This window comes from Nothobranchius furzeri, chromosome 1, assembly GCF_043380555.1.
Source record: "Nothobranchius furzeri strain GRZ-AD chromosome 1, NfurGRZ-RIMD1, whole genome shotgun sequence".
Lineage (NCBI taxonomy): Eukaryota > Metazoa > Chordata > Actinopteri > Cyprinodontiformes > Nothobranchiidae > Nothobranchius > Nothobranchius furzeri.
Genome location: NC_091741.1, coordinates 96,354,820 through 96,372,086, shown reverse-complemented (window position 1 = coordinate 96,372,086; position 17,267 = coordinate 96,354,820). Strand labels below are relative to the sequence as shown.

The 17,267-nt window shown below is 45.2% G+C and overlaps 1 protein-coding gene across 4 annotated transcripts in view; it reads left to right on the top strand.

Moving 5' to 3' along the window:
- Positions 1 to 14,730, top strand: part of LOC107374472 (sucrase-isomaltase, intestinal) — a 66,782-nt gene extending 52,052 nt beyond the window's left edge. For all 4 annotated transcript variants that reach the window (XM_070552144.1, XM_070552142.1, XM_070552149.1 and 1 more), the window contains 9 exons: positions 2,731 to 2,847; positions 3,040 to 3,188; positions 4,080 to 4,164; positions 4,351 to 4,407; positions 5,832 to 5,956; positions 13,293 to 13,381; positions 13,533 to 13,582; positions 13,937 to 14,107; positions 14,515 to 14,730. In XM_070552144.1, coding sequence (XP_070408245.1) covers positions 2,731 to 2,847; positions 3,040 to 3,188; positions 4,080 to 4,164; positions 4,351 to 4,407; positions 5,832 to 5,956; positions 13,293 to 13,381; positions 13,533 to 13,582; positions 13,937 to 14,107; positions 14,515 to 14,592 — 921 coding nt within the window. In that variant the 3' untranslated portion in view covers positions 14,593 to 14,730. The remainder of the gene's footprint in view (positions 1 to 2,730; positions 2,848 to 3,039; positions 3,189 to 4,079; positions 4,165 to 4,350; positions 4,408 to 5,831; positions 5,957 to 13,292; positions 13,382 to 13,532; positions 13,583 to 13,936; positions 14,108 to 14,514) is intronic.
- Positions 14,731 to 17,267: the final 2,537 nt, after the last annotated feature.

Sequence of the window (17,267 nt, the reverse complement as noted above, 5' to 3'; positions counted from 1 at the left end):
TTAAATTCTCCTTGAGTACATTAATAATACAATCTGACAACCATTTTACCATTTGACAAAAACTATTTTCATTAAACCTAGTAGTGTTGTCAAAAAAATCGATACCTAGATATAAATCGATACTAAAAGTGGTATCTAAATTAGATAATCCATCCCTGTGGTATCGATATTATGGACTATTATACACAGCCTTCTTCAAGTACACCGACACGCACGACAGCCAGATGCCGTAAAGCAGCCTCCGCCTCCCAGACAAACAGAAGAAGACGCCGCATGGCTACATTGCAATTTCCCACGCGAGTTGTCTCCGATCCAAGTTTTGTCTGCCAAATAAATAAACAAAAACATAAACAGCGAATTTGGGAGGCGCTTCACAGCCCAACTTAATTAGCATACCAAGTCCGACACGTAGTTGTATATTCATGCTTATGTGCTTAAAGGAAAACTCCCGTTTATTGCAACCCGGGCTTAATTTCTAGCATGCAGTACGTTTGTTTACTCACGCTGACAACTTTGGTGCTGCTTGGATTCCCCGGGGTATTTAGATCCATCGGCGAATCGCCATCAGTGTATATCCATATAACGGGTGCGGACGGGCAACCATGGTGCAGCCTCGAAATAAGACATTATCTGCACCAAAACATCTCAATGTCGAAAGGTTTTGTTACCCCCAAATTCCACTACCTCTTCTCCGCTCCGCCCCCGCCTTCCGCAGCCGCTCGCTTCCGAACTAAATTTTTACTGGTACCCGCTCTACAACGGCTCCGCTCCGGTGCGGAGACCTGAGGTGCGCAAACAAGCATGCGCGGGACTTTCGAGATCTTGCGATACAGTCCGAGCAATAAACGCGGAAGTTAGATCCAAACACCCGTTGTGTGGGAGAAGCATCGGCATGAACTTTTTAATCTGCCCATCATTTGTGTTGAGAGATTAGCAGTGTTTGGATCAACAAAGTGTGACTACTTTGATAGTGGAAACTGTATTTATGGCTTACTTTTGTGCATTTAAACTTCAGCCGCCATTGATAGTTGTTAAAAGTTGTTAAACCTGAGCATATGAAACAAAAAACGCCTTTTGTTTATCGATTTATTGTGAAAAACGGAAGTTGTGCTTGTTTCTTTTCCTGTTGGGCAGTTGTGATTTCTGTCCATTTACTGCGGAGGTGCTCCGGCGTCCGGCGAAAATAGGATCGATTCTATTTTTGCCGGACGCCGGAACAGAGAGCGGCGCACTGCGCCACACTGCCGGAGCACGGCCGCAGTAGTGGAATTGCTCTGATTGACTACAACGGGACCGATTTCGCTCCGGCATTCGTGTCGTAGCGGAGCGGAGGTAGTGGAATTTGGGGGTTAGGAATCATTAACATGATTCCCCTGTTCGTTTGGAGCGAGTCTGGGATTTCTAGGCGTGAACAGACTCGCTGCGGCTAATCTAACCAGTGCTTTTAATGACGTCACTGCCGTGCGCCAATCTGTTTTTATTAAGATTACCGGTAGATGTACCTTTGTCCTACTGTGGAGAGATTCGTTTTCTCCCTTTATTGACCAACAGAGTTGTTGAAAAGTACAGAACTAAACATATGGCATTACATCTTATGACAAAAATGCACCTTAAACAGAGTTTAAGCAGCAAAACATCACTCTGCAAATAGTGTGTATATAGTGAGACAAGTCATGATTTAAAGTGTTAACTTTCGCCAGTTTTTGTATGCACATTTTAAAAAATGCTGATACTTGAAAGGTTTAAGCACTTTACAAACTTAATTCTTAACATTTAATTTTTGCAATATAAATTGAGGAATGTTATTTTTTGAATAAACTTGGTCAATAAATTGGTGTTTTTAAATAGTATCGAAATCGAGTATCGAGTTTTTTTCCAGTATTGAATCGAGTTTGAAATTTTAGTATCGTGACAACCCTAAAACCTAGTGACATTAACACAACATGCCAAAAAACATTAAAAAAAAATCATATTTAAAGCTGCTTTACTGAATCTGCAAAACCGTTTTCTAGCTTGTAATAATAAACACAGAGCTCTCACCCCTCCTGCTTGCATCATCCCAAGGCCCAGCCGCCTGATACCAGAAACCCACATTGCCACAGTAAACCAGATAGTGCTAAACACCAGGTCCAAACATCTTTTGGTGTCAGTGACTTCAAATAGTGCTTATCTTTTTGGGATTCTGGTAATTTGTCCTAAAGTTGAAGCGGTAGCAGTTGGCTGTTTCTCCTTCTCTGATATTACTGAGCAGAGATCCTCAGCAGTGTTCTGCTGCCAAACATGCGAGTGTGTTGTAATGAGTGGAGGACCCAGGTATGTGGAAGTGCAGTGGTTTGCTGAGACAGACAACTGGATGGTCTAATTGTTGGTTTTGGACCGGGCCGTGTTATTGGTTGAAGTTAAAAAAAACACTTTGCTATTTCTATGTGAATATTTATAGCTTGTTATGTTTTGTATTAGGTAGGAAAAGCAGGGAGCAGTTACTTTAGCCACTGAGACTTGATTACAGGAGATGAACAGTCTGCCATCTAGTGGCCAGTACACAACATAGCTACACTTTGTTAGAATGTTAAGAGCTGTGTATGTTATGTACAGTCTATGGTTAAGAGGCATGAAAAAATGTTTTAAGCTAGCTTGTTTAGCAGTTTTGACATTATAGCTTTAATCATCTCATTGGTTTTAAAGTGCTTCTTGTGATTGCATCTGAAGACATTTGTCTTTGTCCTTCAGACTGGAGCAGATATATGTGGCTTCTTTGAGAAAGCAGATTATGAGATGTGTCTTCGCTGGATGCAGCTTGGAGCTTTCTATCCATACTCACGCAACCATAACAGCAAAGGAAACCCGGTTAGAGGCTTCACAAATCAATAATGACCACTTATTGTGAAACACTAACAATCTTACATTAAGCATTAAAGGCAGAACTCATTAACCTCAAAATGTGAACGCCTAAAACCTCTTTTAGTACATATTAATGAACAAATATTCTACCTCACCATCCATCTTTGGTCACTAACTTTGTATTTTTCTTTTGGTCAGAGACAAGATCCGGTTTCCTGGGATGACAGTTTTGCTGCTGCTTCCCAGAAAGTCCTGAACATCCGCTACACCCTCCTGCCGTACCTGTACACACTGATGTTTGAGGCTCACACCAAAGGAAGCACGGTGATCAGACCGCTGTTACACGAGTGAGTAAAAAACAACCAACACAGCTACCTGTTGCTCCCCGTGACCTGCAGCTTTAGATTCTGTCACCAAATCAATGATTTTAGGTACAACCAGGGATTTATGCTGCATTGTTTTTACTGGTGTACAGCATTTAACGTGAGGTCTTTTTTAACTGATCGCTAATTCCAGCAATTATACAAATGTTTCAATACACCTTTAGCACCTGCAAACCAACCATGAAGCAGGTGGATAAAATTATCATTTTCTATTTAACGAATAAAATCTACTTTTATTTTAAATCTGAAAAATTCTTGAGTTGAGTTTTATCTTGTGTGTCAGAAAGATTTAGGAGGTATCAAATAAAAATTGTCATGATGTGGAGGTGAGTGAGATCCTAATGTAGGTGAGTAAGAGCACACTGAAGGCAGCCATAGGAGAAGTAGGAGGAAAAGCATAAAAAGTCTTTAAGTCAGGGCCCAGGAGACATCAAGAGACAACTTGGGTTCAACAGCAGACGATCCAACAACTAACACAAAAGCAGACAAGGTTTAAATACATGAGGAGCAGCTAATCAGGTAACGAGAAGCAGGTGCAAACAATGAACTAAACAGACACAGGAGACACAGGAGCAGGGGACGGACATAGATCAAGGCGCTCACCTACGGCCGACAGGCCTCCTTTTGACAGCTCCAACATGACATAGTGGGGAAAACAAGAAATGTATCCAACATATTTTATAAGACCACAACTGCTTTTAATAAACAGCTGAAATTAATTTGGTGGTTTTTTGTTAGCATCATCAAACCAGTGAATTCTAGAATAAGTGTTTGAAAAACTGGACTGAAGATGTGTGATTGACCTTAGTGAATGCTTTCTTAACCGCCCTGATGGACTTTACTCTTGTGTGTCAGGTTTGTGAAGGACAAAGCTACGTGGGACATTTACAGACAGTTCCTGTGGGGACCTGCTCTACTCATCACTCCTGCTCTAGATCAGGTGTATTTATGATGTCATGCACTATTTGTGTTTCGTTTCTCCTGCAGGACAGAAATAAATATATCAAATATTTACATGTTTTATCTTCATGTTTTAACTCATGATTAGATAAGAAAAGGTAGTTTGTTTGTGTGTGTGTGTGTGTGTGTGTGACATTTCCTGTTTACTGATTTTTTTCATTCAAAGGGAGTCAGAGAGGTGGAAGGCTACCTTCCTAATGCACGCTGGTATGACTATCACACGGTAAGTATCTGTCAGAAAATCAACAAAAGATTTTGTTAAATGATTAGTTAGTGTGTGTCAATGGTCAAATATGACTCAAAATATGCTTAAAAAAAGATAATGACAATAAATCCCAACTGAACTTTTAGAGACAAAGTGAGACATGAACATTTACTTCATGATTAGATATTTCATTAAAGCCATACAAGAGCTATTGTTTAACTATACACACATACATGGTTATGGATGGCTGTAAACCGCCTTGCTGGCAAAGGAGAAACCCCCGCCTCTCCCACCCATTTCTCGTGGATCTATTTTGTCATTGCCTCAATATATGCTTTTATGTTTGAGGTGTTTTTTTCTGAAATCCCAGCTCTTCTCCCTGGGTAATGCCCCCATGTCCTCTCGTAACCCCGTCTGCATAAATGGGAGCGCCGTGAATGGCTGCATGCCCAAAGTTCAGCCCGATTCTGTAATGTGGTTTTAATGTCAAGTCTTGCACGGGTTATTCTGAAACAGTAATCTAGTTGTGCCGGGACGCTGGCTCATTGACAATAAAATAATTCTGATTGTGAATGGGGCTGCAGTCGGCACCAGTAACAACATCAAGCTGGGTCAAAGATTGTCCAGTTTCTTGATGGACACACAGTTGTTTCCATTGACTCAGTGCTGGTGTACTGTATAGTTTTGGGTCTTCCACTTGACTTTTTTTTATCAGGATCATTTAAGAAATTCCAAAGGACTGTCTCACTGCATCCCACATGCTGAGAGAGACTCTGCTTATGCGGTTCAACAACCAAACCGCGTTCAAAAAGGGATATTTTTTTTACCTTTTCTATAAGAGCATAATGACGTTGTGACTGCCTGACTGAAAATGACAATGAATTGACATTTTTGCACAGATTTGGCCTTTTAGAGGCAAGTGGTGTTAAACTTTTCATCAGCTGTGAAACTACCAGTTTCAGTTTAAGCACTGTTTTCAGTAGACGGCATACTCAGAACATGTTTTGTCTCAATACCATTTCTTTTCATCTCATGTTGAAGCTTTACTTGGAACCTTGTTAAGATCAAAATATTCAAAATAAGATATTTGGCCATTTGCAAGTGGTCTTAAACTTTTGGTTGGGAATGTTTTAATAACATGGTAACATGTTACAATACGGGTCCCTTTACTAACATTACTATTGTTGACTATTAAGTGATCTTACGGTTAGGATGGGAGGAGGCTGCTTAGTAATGCATCATTGTTATTATTCACGTTAATAGTAAGCAGTTGTTAATCCTTCATTTTTAGTGTTTATTAATGCTTAATAATGTATTAAGTATTGTTAATAAAGACACCTATAATAACAATAAAGCCATGCAGTTGCTGAATGAAGTTAATTTGTTGTTGTTGTTTGTCCAGTAGTTCAGGTTTAGTGAATAAATATATTTGTTTTCAATAGGCCAAGGATGTTGGGGTCCGTGGTGAAATGATCAGCCTGCCAACACCACTGAGCCACATTAACCTTCATGTCAGAGGAGGGTATATTTTACCTCAGCAGAAGCCAGAGAACACAACGTATTACAGGTAAATACCCACACAGCTAAAAAAGCTGTGGCCAACATAAAGATGCTGTTTAGGAAAAGATGTATTATTTGCATATGACCTATTAAGAAGTGTGTTTTTTTATTTGTTCATATTCAAACGTTGGAATAAAAGCTGCCTCGTCATTGTTGGCTAACATCCCTGAGCTAATTTATGTATTTTATTTTGCTCATTCAGTTGAAACAGTTCAGATGTTCTGTGAGACTCAACTAAATATCAGAGGGAAAAAATATTTTTGTACTGTACAAAAAATAAAAACAATACTGGTTATCAAATATGACTGCGGAATTAACTCATTCACTGCCAGCTGTTTCCTGATCGCTAACGGCCTTCGCTGCCAGCGTTTCTCACCGTTTTTACTGTTTTCTTAAGAATCACAGAACGTTGCGCGCTAGGATGATGTCGACGCCAAAACAACCAAAACAAAGAGGAGCCTCACCTCTTACATCAGGAAGAATCCACGTGTTTCGAGCGTTATCCGTTTTTTCATAATCCGTTGTCGAATTGTGATCGGCAGACGCTTTTCCGGTTTGCGCCTCACCTTTTTCACAGGAACGGCCCAAAACGATCTCCTAACATATGGATGTTCTGCTTCCTGATCACGTGACATGTGACGTATGCGGATGAAGATCGGCTTCAGGGCTGAGATTTGTGTTCTGATGCTCATACAGTAAAAAAAAAAATGCAAATGACAACTTTAGTCGTCAATGGCAGTGAATGAGTTAAAAGGAGACTAGGCAGTTTTGGCTTACCTTTAGCACTCCCTAGTGTCCCTTTGTAGAACTAAAAGCAAAACTTCTCACCATGCGTTTGTCGTTTTAACACCTTAATCTAACAGCTTGTTACATTCCTTGTGCTTGGCAACAAGAGTCAGTAACATAAATCAAGACGAGACAAAGCATTTTGTACAAAAGAGATAGTTATCTTTTTTTTCTCAATTCTGCCCAGAAAGAGTTGGAGAGCTTCACTTCTTCCTAGATAAATTATTATAAAGGTTAGAACACCAAAGAACCAAAATAGAACCTGCCTAAACTAGTTTGATGTGTGTAAAATTTGTCAGGTTCGTTGGCAGATCTGAAGCGTGACTGAGAGGATCTGTTGCCCAGACGCAGAGTGATGGAAATAACCAGCGTGGTTATCTCCTGAGGGTTTGGATGGAGGGTTAGAGGGCTGGTAAGCCTGGAGACTCGATACAAAGTCTGGTGAGAACGATGACTGAGTGATGAATGAAACGCCGGCACTTCCTTAAGTAGTGTCAGCGTGATGACGTCAGCCGCCACGTTGGTGGCAGGAATGATGGGACAGAAGTCAGCGGGACGAGTTCGTGACAGGACCCCCCCCACTAGGGACGGCTCCCGAAGTCCCAGGACGGCGGGCCCACAAGTCAGTCAGCAGGGTAGGGTCGACAAATGAGCTCGTGGGCTCCCAAGAGCGTTCCTCAGGCCCGTACCCCTCCCAGTCCACGAGGTACTGCCAACCTCATCCCCGGCGGCGAGCGTCCAGAATCCTGTGGCCCGTGTAGGTGCGATCTGCCTCAACCCCGCGGGGCGGAGGCACCCGGGCCGGCGGAGGGTGGAGAGGAGAGGAGACCACCGGCTTCAGCTGGGAGACGTGAAAGACCGGGTGGATCCGGAGAGTAGCCGGGAGGCGCAGACGGTAGGTGACTGGATTGATGACCCTGAGGACAGGGAACGGACCCAGGAAGCGAGGAGTGAGCTTCTGGGAGCCAGCCGGCATCCTCAGGTTAGCGGAGGAGAGCCACACCTGGTCGCCAGACCGGAAGACGGGGCCAGGCCGGTGGCGGCGGCGATGCTGACGGGCATACTCCGTGTTGGCCCGGGTGATGGCCGCACGGGCCCGGATCCAGGCGAGCCGACAGCGGCGGACCAGCATCTGGGCAGCAGGGACCTCCACCTCGGGCACCTGATGGTCAAACAGAGGAGGCTGGTACCCGTAACAGGTCTCGAAGGGAGACAGACTCGTGGCAGAGGAGGTCTGGAGGTTGTGTGACAGCTCCGCCCACAGGAGAAAGCGGGGCCAGGTGGTCGGCTGGGACGAAGCGAAGCAGCGCAGGTAGCGTCCAAGCTGCTGGTTAGCTCTCTCTGTCTGACCGTTAGTCTGTGGGTGGTACCCAGAGGACAGGCTGGTGGAAGCACTGACCAGGCGACAGAATGCTTTCCAGATGCGTGAGACGAACTGGGGTCCTCGGTCGGAAACCACGTCCTGAGGGAAACCGTGGAGCCGCACCACCTGTTCCAGGAGCAGTTCGGCCGTCCTCTTGGCAGTGGGGAAGCCGGCCAGGGCCACTAAGTGCACGGCCTTGGAGAAACGGTCCGTGATAGTCAATGTGGTGTCCAGGTGGTCGACCGCCGGCAGTCCCGTGACAAAGTCCAGCCCGATGTGTGACCACGGCTGCTTGGGCAAAGGGAGAGGCTGTAACTCTCCAGCGCCGGGTCGGTTGGAGGACTTGGAGCGAGCACACACATCACATGCCGCGGTGAACTCGCGGACGTCCTTCCTCATGGACGGCCACCAGAGAGCCCGACGGAGGAACTGGAGGGTACGGGCTTGTCCTTGATGTCCCGCAAGCCGTGAACAATGCCCCCACGTGAGTGCCTCTTGTCGGCAGGAGGCGGGAACGTAGAGAAGGTTCGGTGGAGTCTCCGGAGGCGCTGGATCGCCAGGAAGTGCTGCCCGTATGGACTGCTCCAACGGCCATTGGAGGGAGGCCAGGAAGCGTTGAGTCGGTAGAATGGTCCAAGGCTCCGGGGGGCCGGCATCTGGTGCGAAACGCCGAGAGAGAGCGTCCGCCTTGAGGTTCTTGGAGCCGGGCCGGTAGGCGATATGGAAGTTGTACGGCTCGAAAAAGAGGGCCCACCGAGCCTGACGAGGGTTGCATTGGCGGGCAGACTGAAGATGAATGAGATTCTGGTGGTCGGTCCAGATCAGAAAGGGATCGGTGGTCCCCAGGAGCCACTGCCTCCATTCCTCCAGCACCCATTTTATAGCCAGCAGCTCTCTGTCGCCGACCCCATAGTTCGGCTGTGTGGGGGGAAAACTTCCGGGAGAAGTAGGCACATGGGTGGAGCTTAGAGTCTGGACCCCGTTGCGAGAGAACGGCCCCCGCTCCCACATCAGAGGCGTCCACCTCCACGACGAAGGGCCGGGTCTGGTCCGGGTGGAGGAGGATGGGTTCTTTAGTGAAACGTCCGACCAGCTCATGGAAAGTACGGACAGCCTCTGGAGTAAGGCGAAAAGGGCGAGGCTGATTGATGGTTTTGGTGAGTGAGGTCAGTGGCGCTGCGAGGGAACTGAAGTTGCGTATAAACCTCCGGTAAAAGTTCGAGAAACCCAGGAAGCTTTGCAGCTGCTTCAGGGTCATGGGTAGAGGCCACTGAGCTACTGCCTGAACCTTCTGGGGGTCCATCTTCAGGCCCCGGGAGGAGATGGTAAAACCCAGGAAGGAGGTGGACTCCTGGTGAAACGCACACTTCTCCAGTTTGCAGTAAAGTCCATGGTCCAGGAGGCGGGACAGAACAGCTCGAACATGCCGGATGTGCTCTTCGGCCGTGCAGGAGTAGATGAGGATGTCATCTAGATAAACAAAGACCCAGCGGCCCAACATGTCTCTCAACACATCTGTAATGAACCGCTGGAAGACGGTGGGGCTGTTGAAGAGGCCAAAAGGCATCACCAGATATTCATAGTGGCCAATGGGCGTGATAAAAGCGGTCTTCCACTCCTCACCTTCCTTAATACGGATGAGGTTATAGGCGCTGCGCAGATCCAGTTTAGTAAACACAGCGGCTTGTGTGATGCCATCCAGGGCGGTGCCCATGAGAGGGAGAGGGTGACGGTCCCGGATCGTTATTTTATTTAACCCTCGATAGTCTACAGGGCCGAAGATCTCCCTCCTTCTTCTTAACAAAGAAAAACCCCGCGGCCCCGGGGGATGTTGAGGGACGGATAAATCCCTTCTGGAGGGCATCAGTTATATAATTGTCCATAGCCCGGGTCTCCGCCGGAGAGAAGGAGAAAAGGCGACCACGGGGTGGGGGTGGGGGGGGGTGGGGGGGGGGGGGTAGCCGGGCTGGAGCCTGATCTCCAGGTCGTAGGGTTGATGAGGAGGTAACCTGGTAGTGGGTTCTTTAACGAAGACCTGAGCGAGGTCGTGGTAGTGAGGAGGGACGAGCGTCAGGTCTACGTCTGTGGGAGGGGCTCCAGTCCGAGGTGCAGGGGAGCCCCGGTGGTTATGGCAACCCGTGCCCCAGGCCAGGACCTTACTGGTGGACCAGGAGATGTGAGGCTCATGGCGGCAGAACCAGGAATGACCCAGGATGAGAGGCGTAGCTGGAGCATGGATGACCAGGAAGTGGAGGGTCTCCAGGTGTTGGTCAATACTCATGAGGAGACCCTGGGTTCGGTGGGTGAGAGGGTACGGCATGATGGGCCGGCCGTCCACAGAGGTCACGGGAATGGGTCGGTCGAGGGCGGTGAGGGGTATCTTGAGCCGAGTAACCAGTCCGTGATCGATAAAACACTCCGCAGCCCCAGTGTCTAAAAGTGCCTCCAGTCTGGTTGGGCCTTGGTCCAGGTGGAGGGAGACCGGGAGAGTGGTTCGGTGTGGAGCCGGAAAAGTGGAAACTCCGGGCGGGACAGCCCCTACTCCTACCCGGAGGGACCGTTTCCCGGTTGTTTTGGGCACGTGCCACGATGGTGACCCAAATCCCCACAGTAAGCGCATCTTCCCTCCTGATAGCGCCGTGCCTGTTCCTCAGGGGGAAGATGTCCAAGCTGCATCGGCTCCTCCGTCGGTTGGTGAGCCGGCTGGCGGGGTGACGTCCTGGTGTGTACGGGGGCTGACATGGTGCTCGGCCGGTTCAGGATGCAGCAGTCCAGTTGGAGAGCCAGATCCACTGCCAGGTCCAGGGAGGTTGGGGCCTCATGCCCGATCATGCCCTCCCGGATTCTCGGTAACAATCCCTCCAGGTAAACGGCCTTTAGGGCGGCGTCATCCCACCTCAACCGAGTGGCTGTTGTCCGGAAGCGAGAGGTTTACTGAGCCGCCGTCCGGGAGCCCTGGCGAAGCTGAAGCAGCCGAGTCTCGTCCGAGACCTCGCTGCTGGGGTGCACAAAAGTCTTTTTCATCTCCTTTACAAAAGTCTCATAGTCATTGCAGGCAGGAGATTTCTGATTGTAAAGAGCCGCCGCCCATTCACCGGCTCGACCTGTCAGCAGTGAGGTCAGCAGGGCGACACGAGAGCAGGATGTGGGGTAGCGAGCCGGCTGGCACTCGAAAGTCATGGCCAGGGTTGCCAGCATGCCCTCCGGGGATCCTCTGGATCCGTCCCACTTCTCTGGAAGGCTGAGGTGTGGTTCCATCCTGTCGGTGACGGCTGTGGTCTGTCGTTGCAGAGCGGTGGACAGCTGGAGAACTAGCTCGGTGAGAGACTCAATCTTTGTGGCTTGGCGATCAGCTACGGCACGGAGCTGGTTCATTTATGCCGTATTTCAACACGCAGACACGCGAACTCCGCTGGATCAAAATGGGACTCAGTCATCCTGTCAGGTTCGTTGGCAGATCTGAAGCGTGACTGAGAGGATCTGTTGCCCAGATGCGGAGTGATGGAAATAACCAGCGTGGTTATCTCCTGAGGGTTTGGATGGAGGGTTAGAGGGCTGGTAAGCCTGGAGACTCGATACAAAGTCTGGTGAGAACAATGACTGAGTGATGAATGAAATGCCGGCACTTCCTTAAGTAGTGTCGGCGTGATGACGTCAGCCGCCACGTTGGTGGCAGGAATGATGGGACAGAAGTCAGCGGGATGAGTTTGTGACAAAATTAAATCTAACCCAAAAGGGGGTCAAGAATTTAAATATCTTATAGGGAAATGTTTTTAGTAGGCCAGTTTTTCATACAAAACACAATTTTCCTACTCAACAGCTCACTCTCTCCTAGAGTGCTGCTTCACAAGAATCAGAGACCCTCAGTTAAATAACATAAGGAAAACGAGCCAACATGATGAACGCAGAGTTTACTCGAGCCTTTACTCAAAACTTCCCTAGAAGTAAAACTCAAAAGATCAATTAACAGAGAAACTAAAGCTGCTCAGGGAGAATGTACCCAAGTACATCTAGCGCAACCAGAACAAACAAGAAACGGTGTTGCGCCAAAACAGAAATACTTATCCATTCAGCTGAGGACTACAGGAAACCTGGCACTTTCTCAGCTCAGGAATCTATCAGCCTCCCGTTGAAAACTCTGGTTCTTTTGCTCCAGTCAGCCTTGTAAATCTTCCAAAGCGTCATCATCCCACGCTATCGCTCTCTGGGTCTTGTCTTCTGCGTCTGGTCTCTGTGTTTTAGTTCCGGCTCGCTCCTCTCTCTCTTCCTTCCCTTCTTCCTCTCGAGTTCCACTTCATGTCAGCATAGACACACTGCAGCCGTGAGCGGCAGAAACCCGCTGGGGAGGAGCTGTCCATGGTTCTGTTAAGGTCTGCGAAGACGGGAGCATCCTCAGGTCCGGAATCCTTACGTTTCCCAGAATTTAGCTGTCCTTAAGCCAGGTGGTCATAACACAGCTGAAACATCTCCCAGCCTTCCTTAGTGTCTACAGGAGTACTTCATCACTAAATCAAACAAATCTGCTGCGTTCATGATCTAAAACATGCATGAAACGTGGTGGAACCAGACTGCAGCGCTGGTTATATCAGCCCAATTTTGTCTAAGTTCCTTGAGACGACTCTTGTTGTGATTTGGTGCTATATAAATAAACCTGAATTGAATATTCTGGCCACAGGGGGCGATAGGGGCTGGGTGGCCTTTCATTAACCCTGTAAAGGGTCATTTTTGCACATACTGGCTCAAGAAAATGATTTAAAAATATGAAAAAAGTTGCAAAGTATGGCTTTGAATTTAAAAATAGATGTAACTCACTCATTTTTTTAATTTATGAAAAACAAGACCCACAACCATTTATAGACTCACATACAAATTATGTAAATCAGTTAATTGGGCTGTCTGCAATACCCTGAAGTAGGAGGAGGAGGAGGAGGAGGAGGAACAGTTCTTTTAAAAAAGGACTTAAGTACCTCTATCTGCTCATGTCTCAAAGAAAAGCTAAATAATCCCCAGCCCCCTGTGAGCCGTTTCAAGCGAGCACTTTTTCTGAGCTGACGCTGTTTTGTAGTTTTTCTCTGGTGCTAAGCCTGCCCAACGTCCTTCCGCAAACACAGAGAGCTGTTATATTCTGGGGGTTGAGCATGGACAGATAAAGTCCTTTGACAATCTGCTATAACTCAGATTTGTTCTTTTTCAGTCGCAAGAATCCTTTAGGACTCCTTGTTGCTCTGAGTGACTCTGGAACGGCTCAAGGCTCCTTTTTCTGGGATGATGGAGAAGGAATAGGTGAGTAAAAGCTCAGACTTCAGCTCTCACTAATCTGTGTAAAGCATTCATTTATGATGAAAACAGTTTCAGTCATTTGAGACTTAAATCTGTTTTACCACCTCTAATATATCTGCTCTGTATTTCATTTATTCACATCTTCTCCTGTCAGACACGGTGGGGAGAAACGAGTATCTTCTGACGTCCTTTTCAGCAGAATCAGTAAGTGTGAGGGTGTGGCCTTCCAGTGAGTAGGCTGCTGTATTGCCTTTTCTGCTGAGTAAGCATGTTCTCCTCATACATGTGTGGGGTTTCTGCAGGTACTCTCATTTCCTCCCACAGACCTAATCATGCCTATTAGTCCGTCTCTAAATTACCACAAGGTGTGTGTGTGTGCGTGTGTGTGTGTGTGTTTGAGATTTATTGATGTTTAAGAGTTAAATACAAATTAGCATCCCAAGGGAAGGAAAATCAAGGTCAAAAGGAGACCTCCGAAGAAAAGTAAACCATAATATCTTGGGGTCTTTTGTGTGTAATAAAGTGTGCATGTTTTTTTCTCACCAATTCTTTCTCCAGAACAAGTTGACCAGTCAGGTGGTTCACAATGGACTGACAGCTGCTGATCACGTGATTTTGGGTGAGGTGAAGGTTTGGGGTGCAGGCAACATCAGGGTCACAGAGGCGACCCTAATAGACCCAGAAGGAAAGCCACATCAACTCACTCCTCAGCATGACCTGGAAACTCAGGTCAGCAGGTCACAGGTCCCCAGGAATCACATTTACAGGGAATAGTTTCAGAGGGAAGATGAGATTTTTCGAAAAGGTATAGAGCTATGGGAAAATCAAACACATATGATAGATGATGGAGGACAGGTATTTATGGATGTTTTAGTCTAAAAAAAACTTTGTCGTAGCTACCTGCTGTTGTATGAAACAGTGTAACTTCTTAAATAATTAGGGAGAAAAATGCCTCAGAGTGTGTAATTAATGCTGAAGGACAATGAGAGGAATGCTGCAGCCTGCAGGATGACAGAAAGACATGCATGTAGAAGAGAGAAAAACAGAGAGGAATAAGAAAAGGGAGTAAAGGTCTCAATATGTGTAAAAATATTAATATTAAGACTTTATTTTCTCACTTCTCACTCTATCCACAGGAGCTGATTATAGATGCCACATCAAAGGCTTTTTCTTTGCATCTTCCTTTTACAATAAGTTGGAGGACCGCCTTCTGAAAGCCAAAAACTTTTTGCTCACATGTAGTTCATATTTTTGTTGATAAACCCATCTTGAGGATGTCTCTATTCTACCCCAAAATACAAATTTAAGAAGCAAAAGTTCTGGTAAAATAATAAAATGTGTTATTAAAGACAGGTGTTGGTGTTGATTTTTACAAGTGAAGCAAAACCTACTTTTAAATTATTTTAGAAAAAATAGAACTTGTGACATTTTTCCTCAGCCTTCTGCGGAGAACTCATGCTGAACTGGTATTTCTCTGGGTGGCCCTGTTTTCAACAGACCCAAAGTATGCATGTCAGGTTAATGGCATCTCTTAAATTGTCCCCAGAGGGGGTCAATTTTGGCCAGTGTTACAGTGTTTACACTTGTGTGTGTGTGTCTGTGTGTGTGTATATATATATATATATATATATATATATATATATATATGTATATGATAATCCAACATGGTCTGTGACTCTCGCTCCCTCCTAATTGCTCTGCATTTTTGGGCCCGACAGATGGCATAAGAAATCAGACGATCTTGTTCCTCAAGAGGTTTACTTTTAAGCCAAGGCAATGTGTTGTTTTTCTTGCCTTTTACTTTAGCATCCATGAGTCCAATGGTGGTTAGGGGCTCTCCTGTACTGACTGTCTGTAAGACCAAGGATCCGCTCACTTGCGATATTGTGAACAGGCACGACTTAGTAATTTGAAGCATCTGAGGGGTAGGGGAAGACAAGGATTTTTTTTGTATCTGATTCAAAAACAAATAACCAAAAAATAAATAAATAAATAAACATTCACATTTTCACTTTTTGATTTTCAGTTATCAATTGAACATAGAAAAAAGGAATGATTTAACTGTTTTTGGGAGAAAGTGTTGCATACTCATTAATGTTTTGAGTTAATCCCCCCCATAAAAATTATGGCTTTTTTTTTCATTTAACAGTAACCTAGATTTAGACAAACTAACTTACCATGAAATGAATTCCAAATTCAATATTTTTTCTACTTTTCTGAAGCAAGGCCTACATCTCGATCTCAAGGGTAATCCATCTAAAATAAATGTAAAAGAATTTAGCTAAATTGCACCAAAATAAATGCATAGAAACCCATCAATTTGCTCCAAAGTCGATTCACAACTGAAAACACATGGCTGCTTGTTTACAAACACAATACCACTGTCCAATCAGATGACATCATTTCAGTCACATGACCTATACCGGCAGCTAGCATCAAATATGCCAGAACCACTCGATGAACATCAACTATCATCCACAATACCTAATGCTGAACAGAGCAAGAAGCATGATATATTGTATTTAAAGATGTTAATTATGTCATATCAAGTTAAATGTTTATGCTACAACGCATTTACGATACAGTATTTGAGCAAGATTGTTGACCTATTTTTCACAATTCTGGGTCCGCCATTTTGATTTTCCGGGTGAACATGGGTCTGATTCGAGGCTTGAAAACACACTTTCTACTCTTCAGTATGCTTAAAAACTTCGTCAAACACTAGATTAAAAAATATTCTAATATCCTATACTTTTCGATACATCCTAAGAGTTCTGTCATAGTTTTGAAAAGGGTTGAATGTGAGCCAAAATTTTGATCATGTCAAACTTCGTCACAGACGCACCGGAAGTGACGAAATCGGCAACGAGGTTGAAGAGGTTTTTTTTCCTACGTCATGTCAAAGAATCACAGGGACTTACCTCCTCTAAGTCAATGAAAACACAGATTTCCAGAATATTTGGTTTCCTTAGGTTTGTTTAGCAAAGACTTTTAAGAGCAGATTAAGAGTTATTGGATGTAGTTTTATCCAAAAATTATCTGGTTGATCATTCATGCATGATTGCTCAATGTGTTAAAGATTACTGAAAATCTAATTATGTGAGTGACAAATGTATTTTAGAGAAATGTTAGTGAGGAGCTGAAAGATGTCACCAAATCATTGCAAAATGCTTCAGTCTGCAGTTCGTCCCCACAGAAATATCCGGTTGAACAGGAATCCCAATTAAGTTCACAGGCTCACCCATCAACAAGTGAACATTCACAAGATTCACTAAAGGTACCTGCACCTCGCAAAAGTCATCAACCACAAAAGTTGAAAAGGGGAGAAATCTGCATGACATAAGATTGAAGGAAATGGATCAAAGTTTCAAGGTCAGCTATGACAAGTGGAAAGTTCTAGCTAAAGATGCAAAACATTCACTTTCTGTTAAATGCTCAGATAAGAAGCTGCAAGCCATCATAGACAATATCAATACAGCTTCAGATGAACTAAATGCAGTGTATGAAAGCTGGCGTGAAGTAGACATATCAGACACCAATCCACGTCGCAGAATTGATACTTGTGAAGCAATAACAAGAAATATTATGAAGACTGCAACACATAAATTGAGAGGATAAACCCCTAAGAGCCACCAAACCATAAAAAAAAGAGTTGAATGAAACTGGATCTGTTTTCATTTCTGAAAAATCCTATAAATCAAGTTTTTGCTCATGCTTTCCAGTCCATCTTGTTGAGGGTCTGACCTCATGAGGAAATTACTATGCAGGGATTTTCTCCAAAATGACTGTGCTTAAATTGCTCTGAAAAGCAAATAATCACATCAGCGCCAAGAAATTTCATTTCCCATGATGCTTTGCACACAGAAGCATTGTGATGACGTCACCGCCT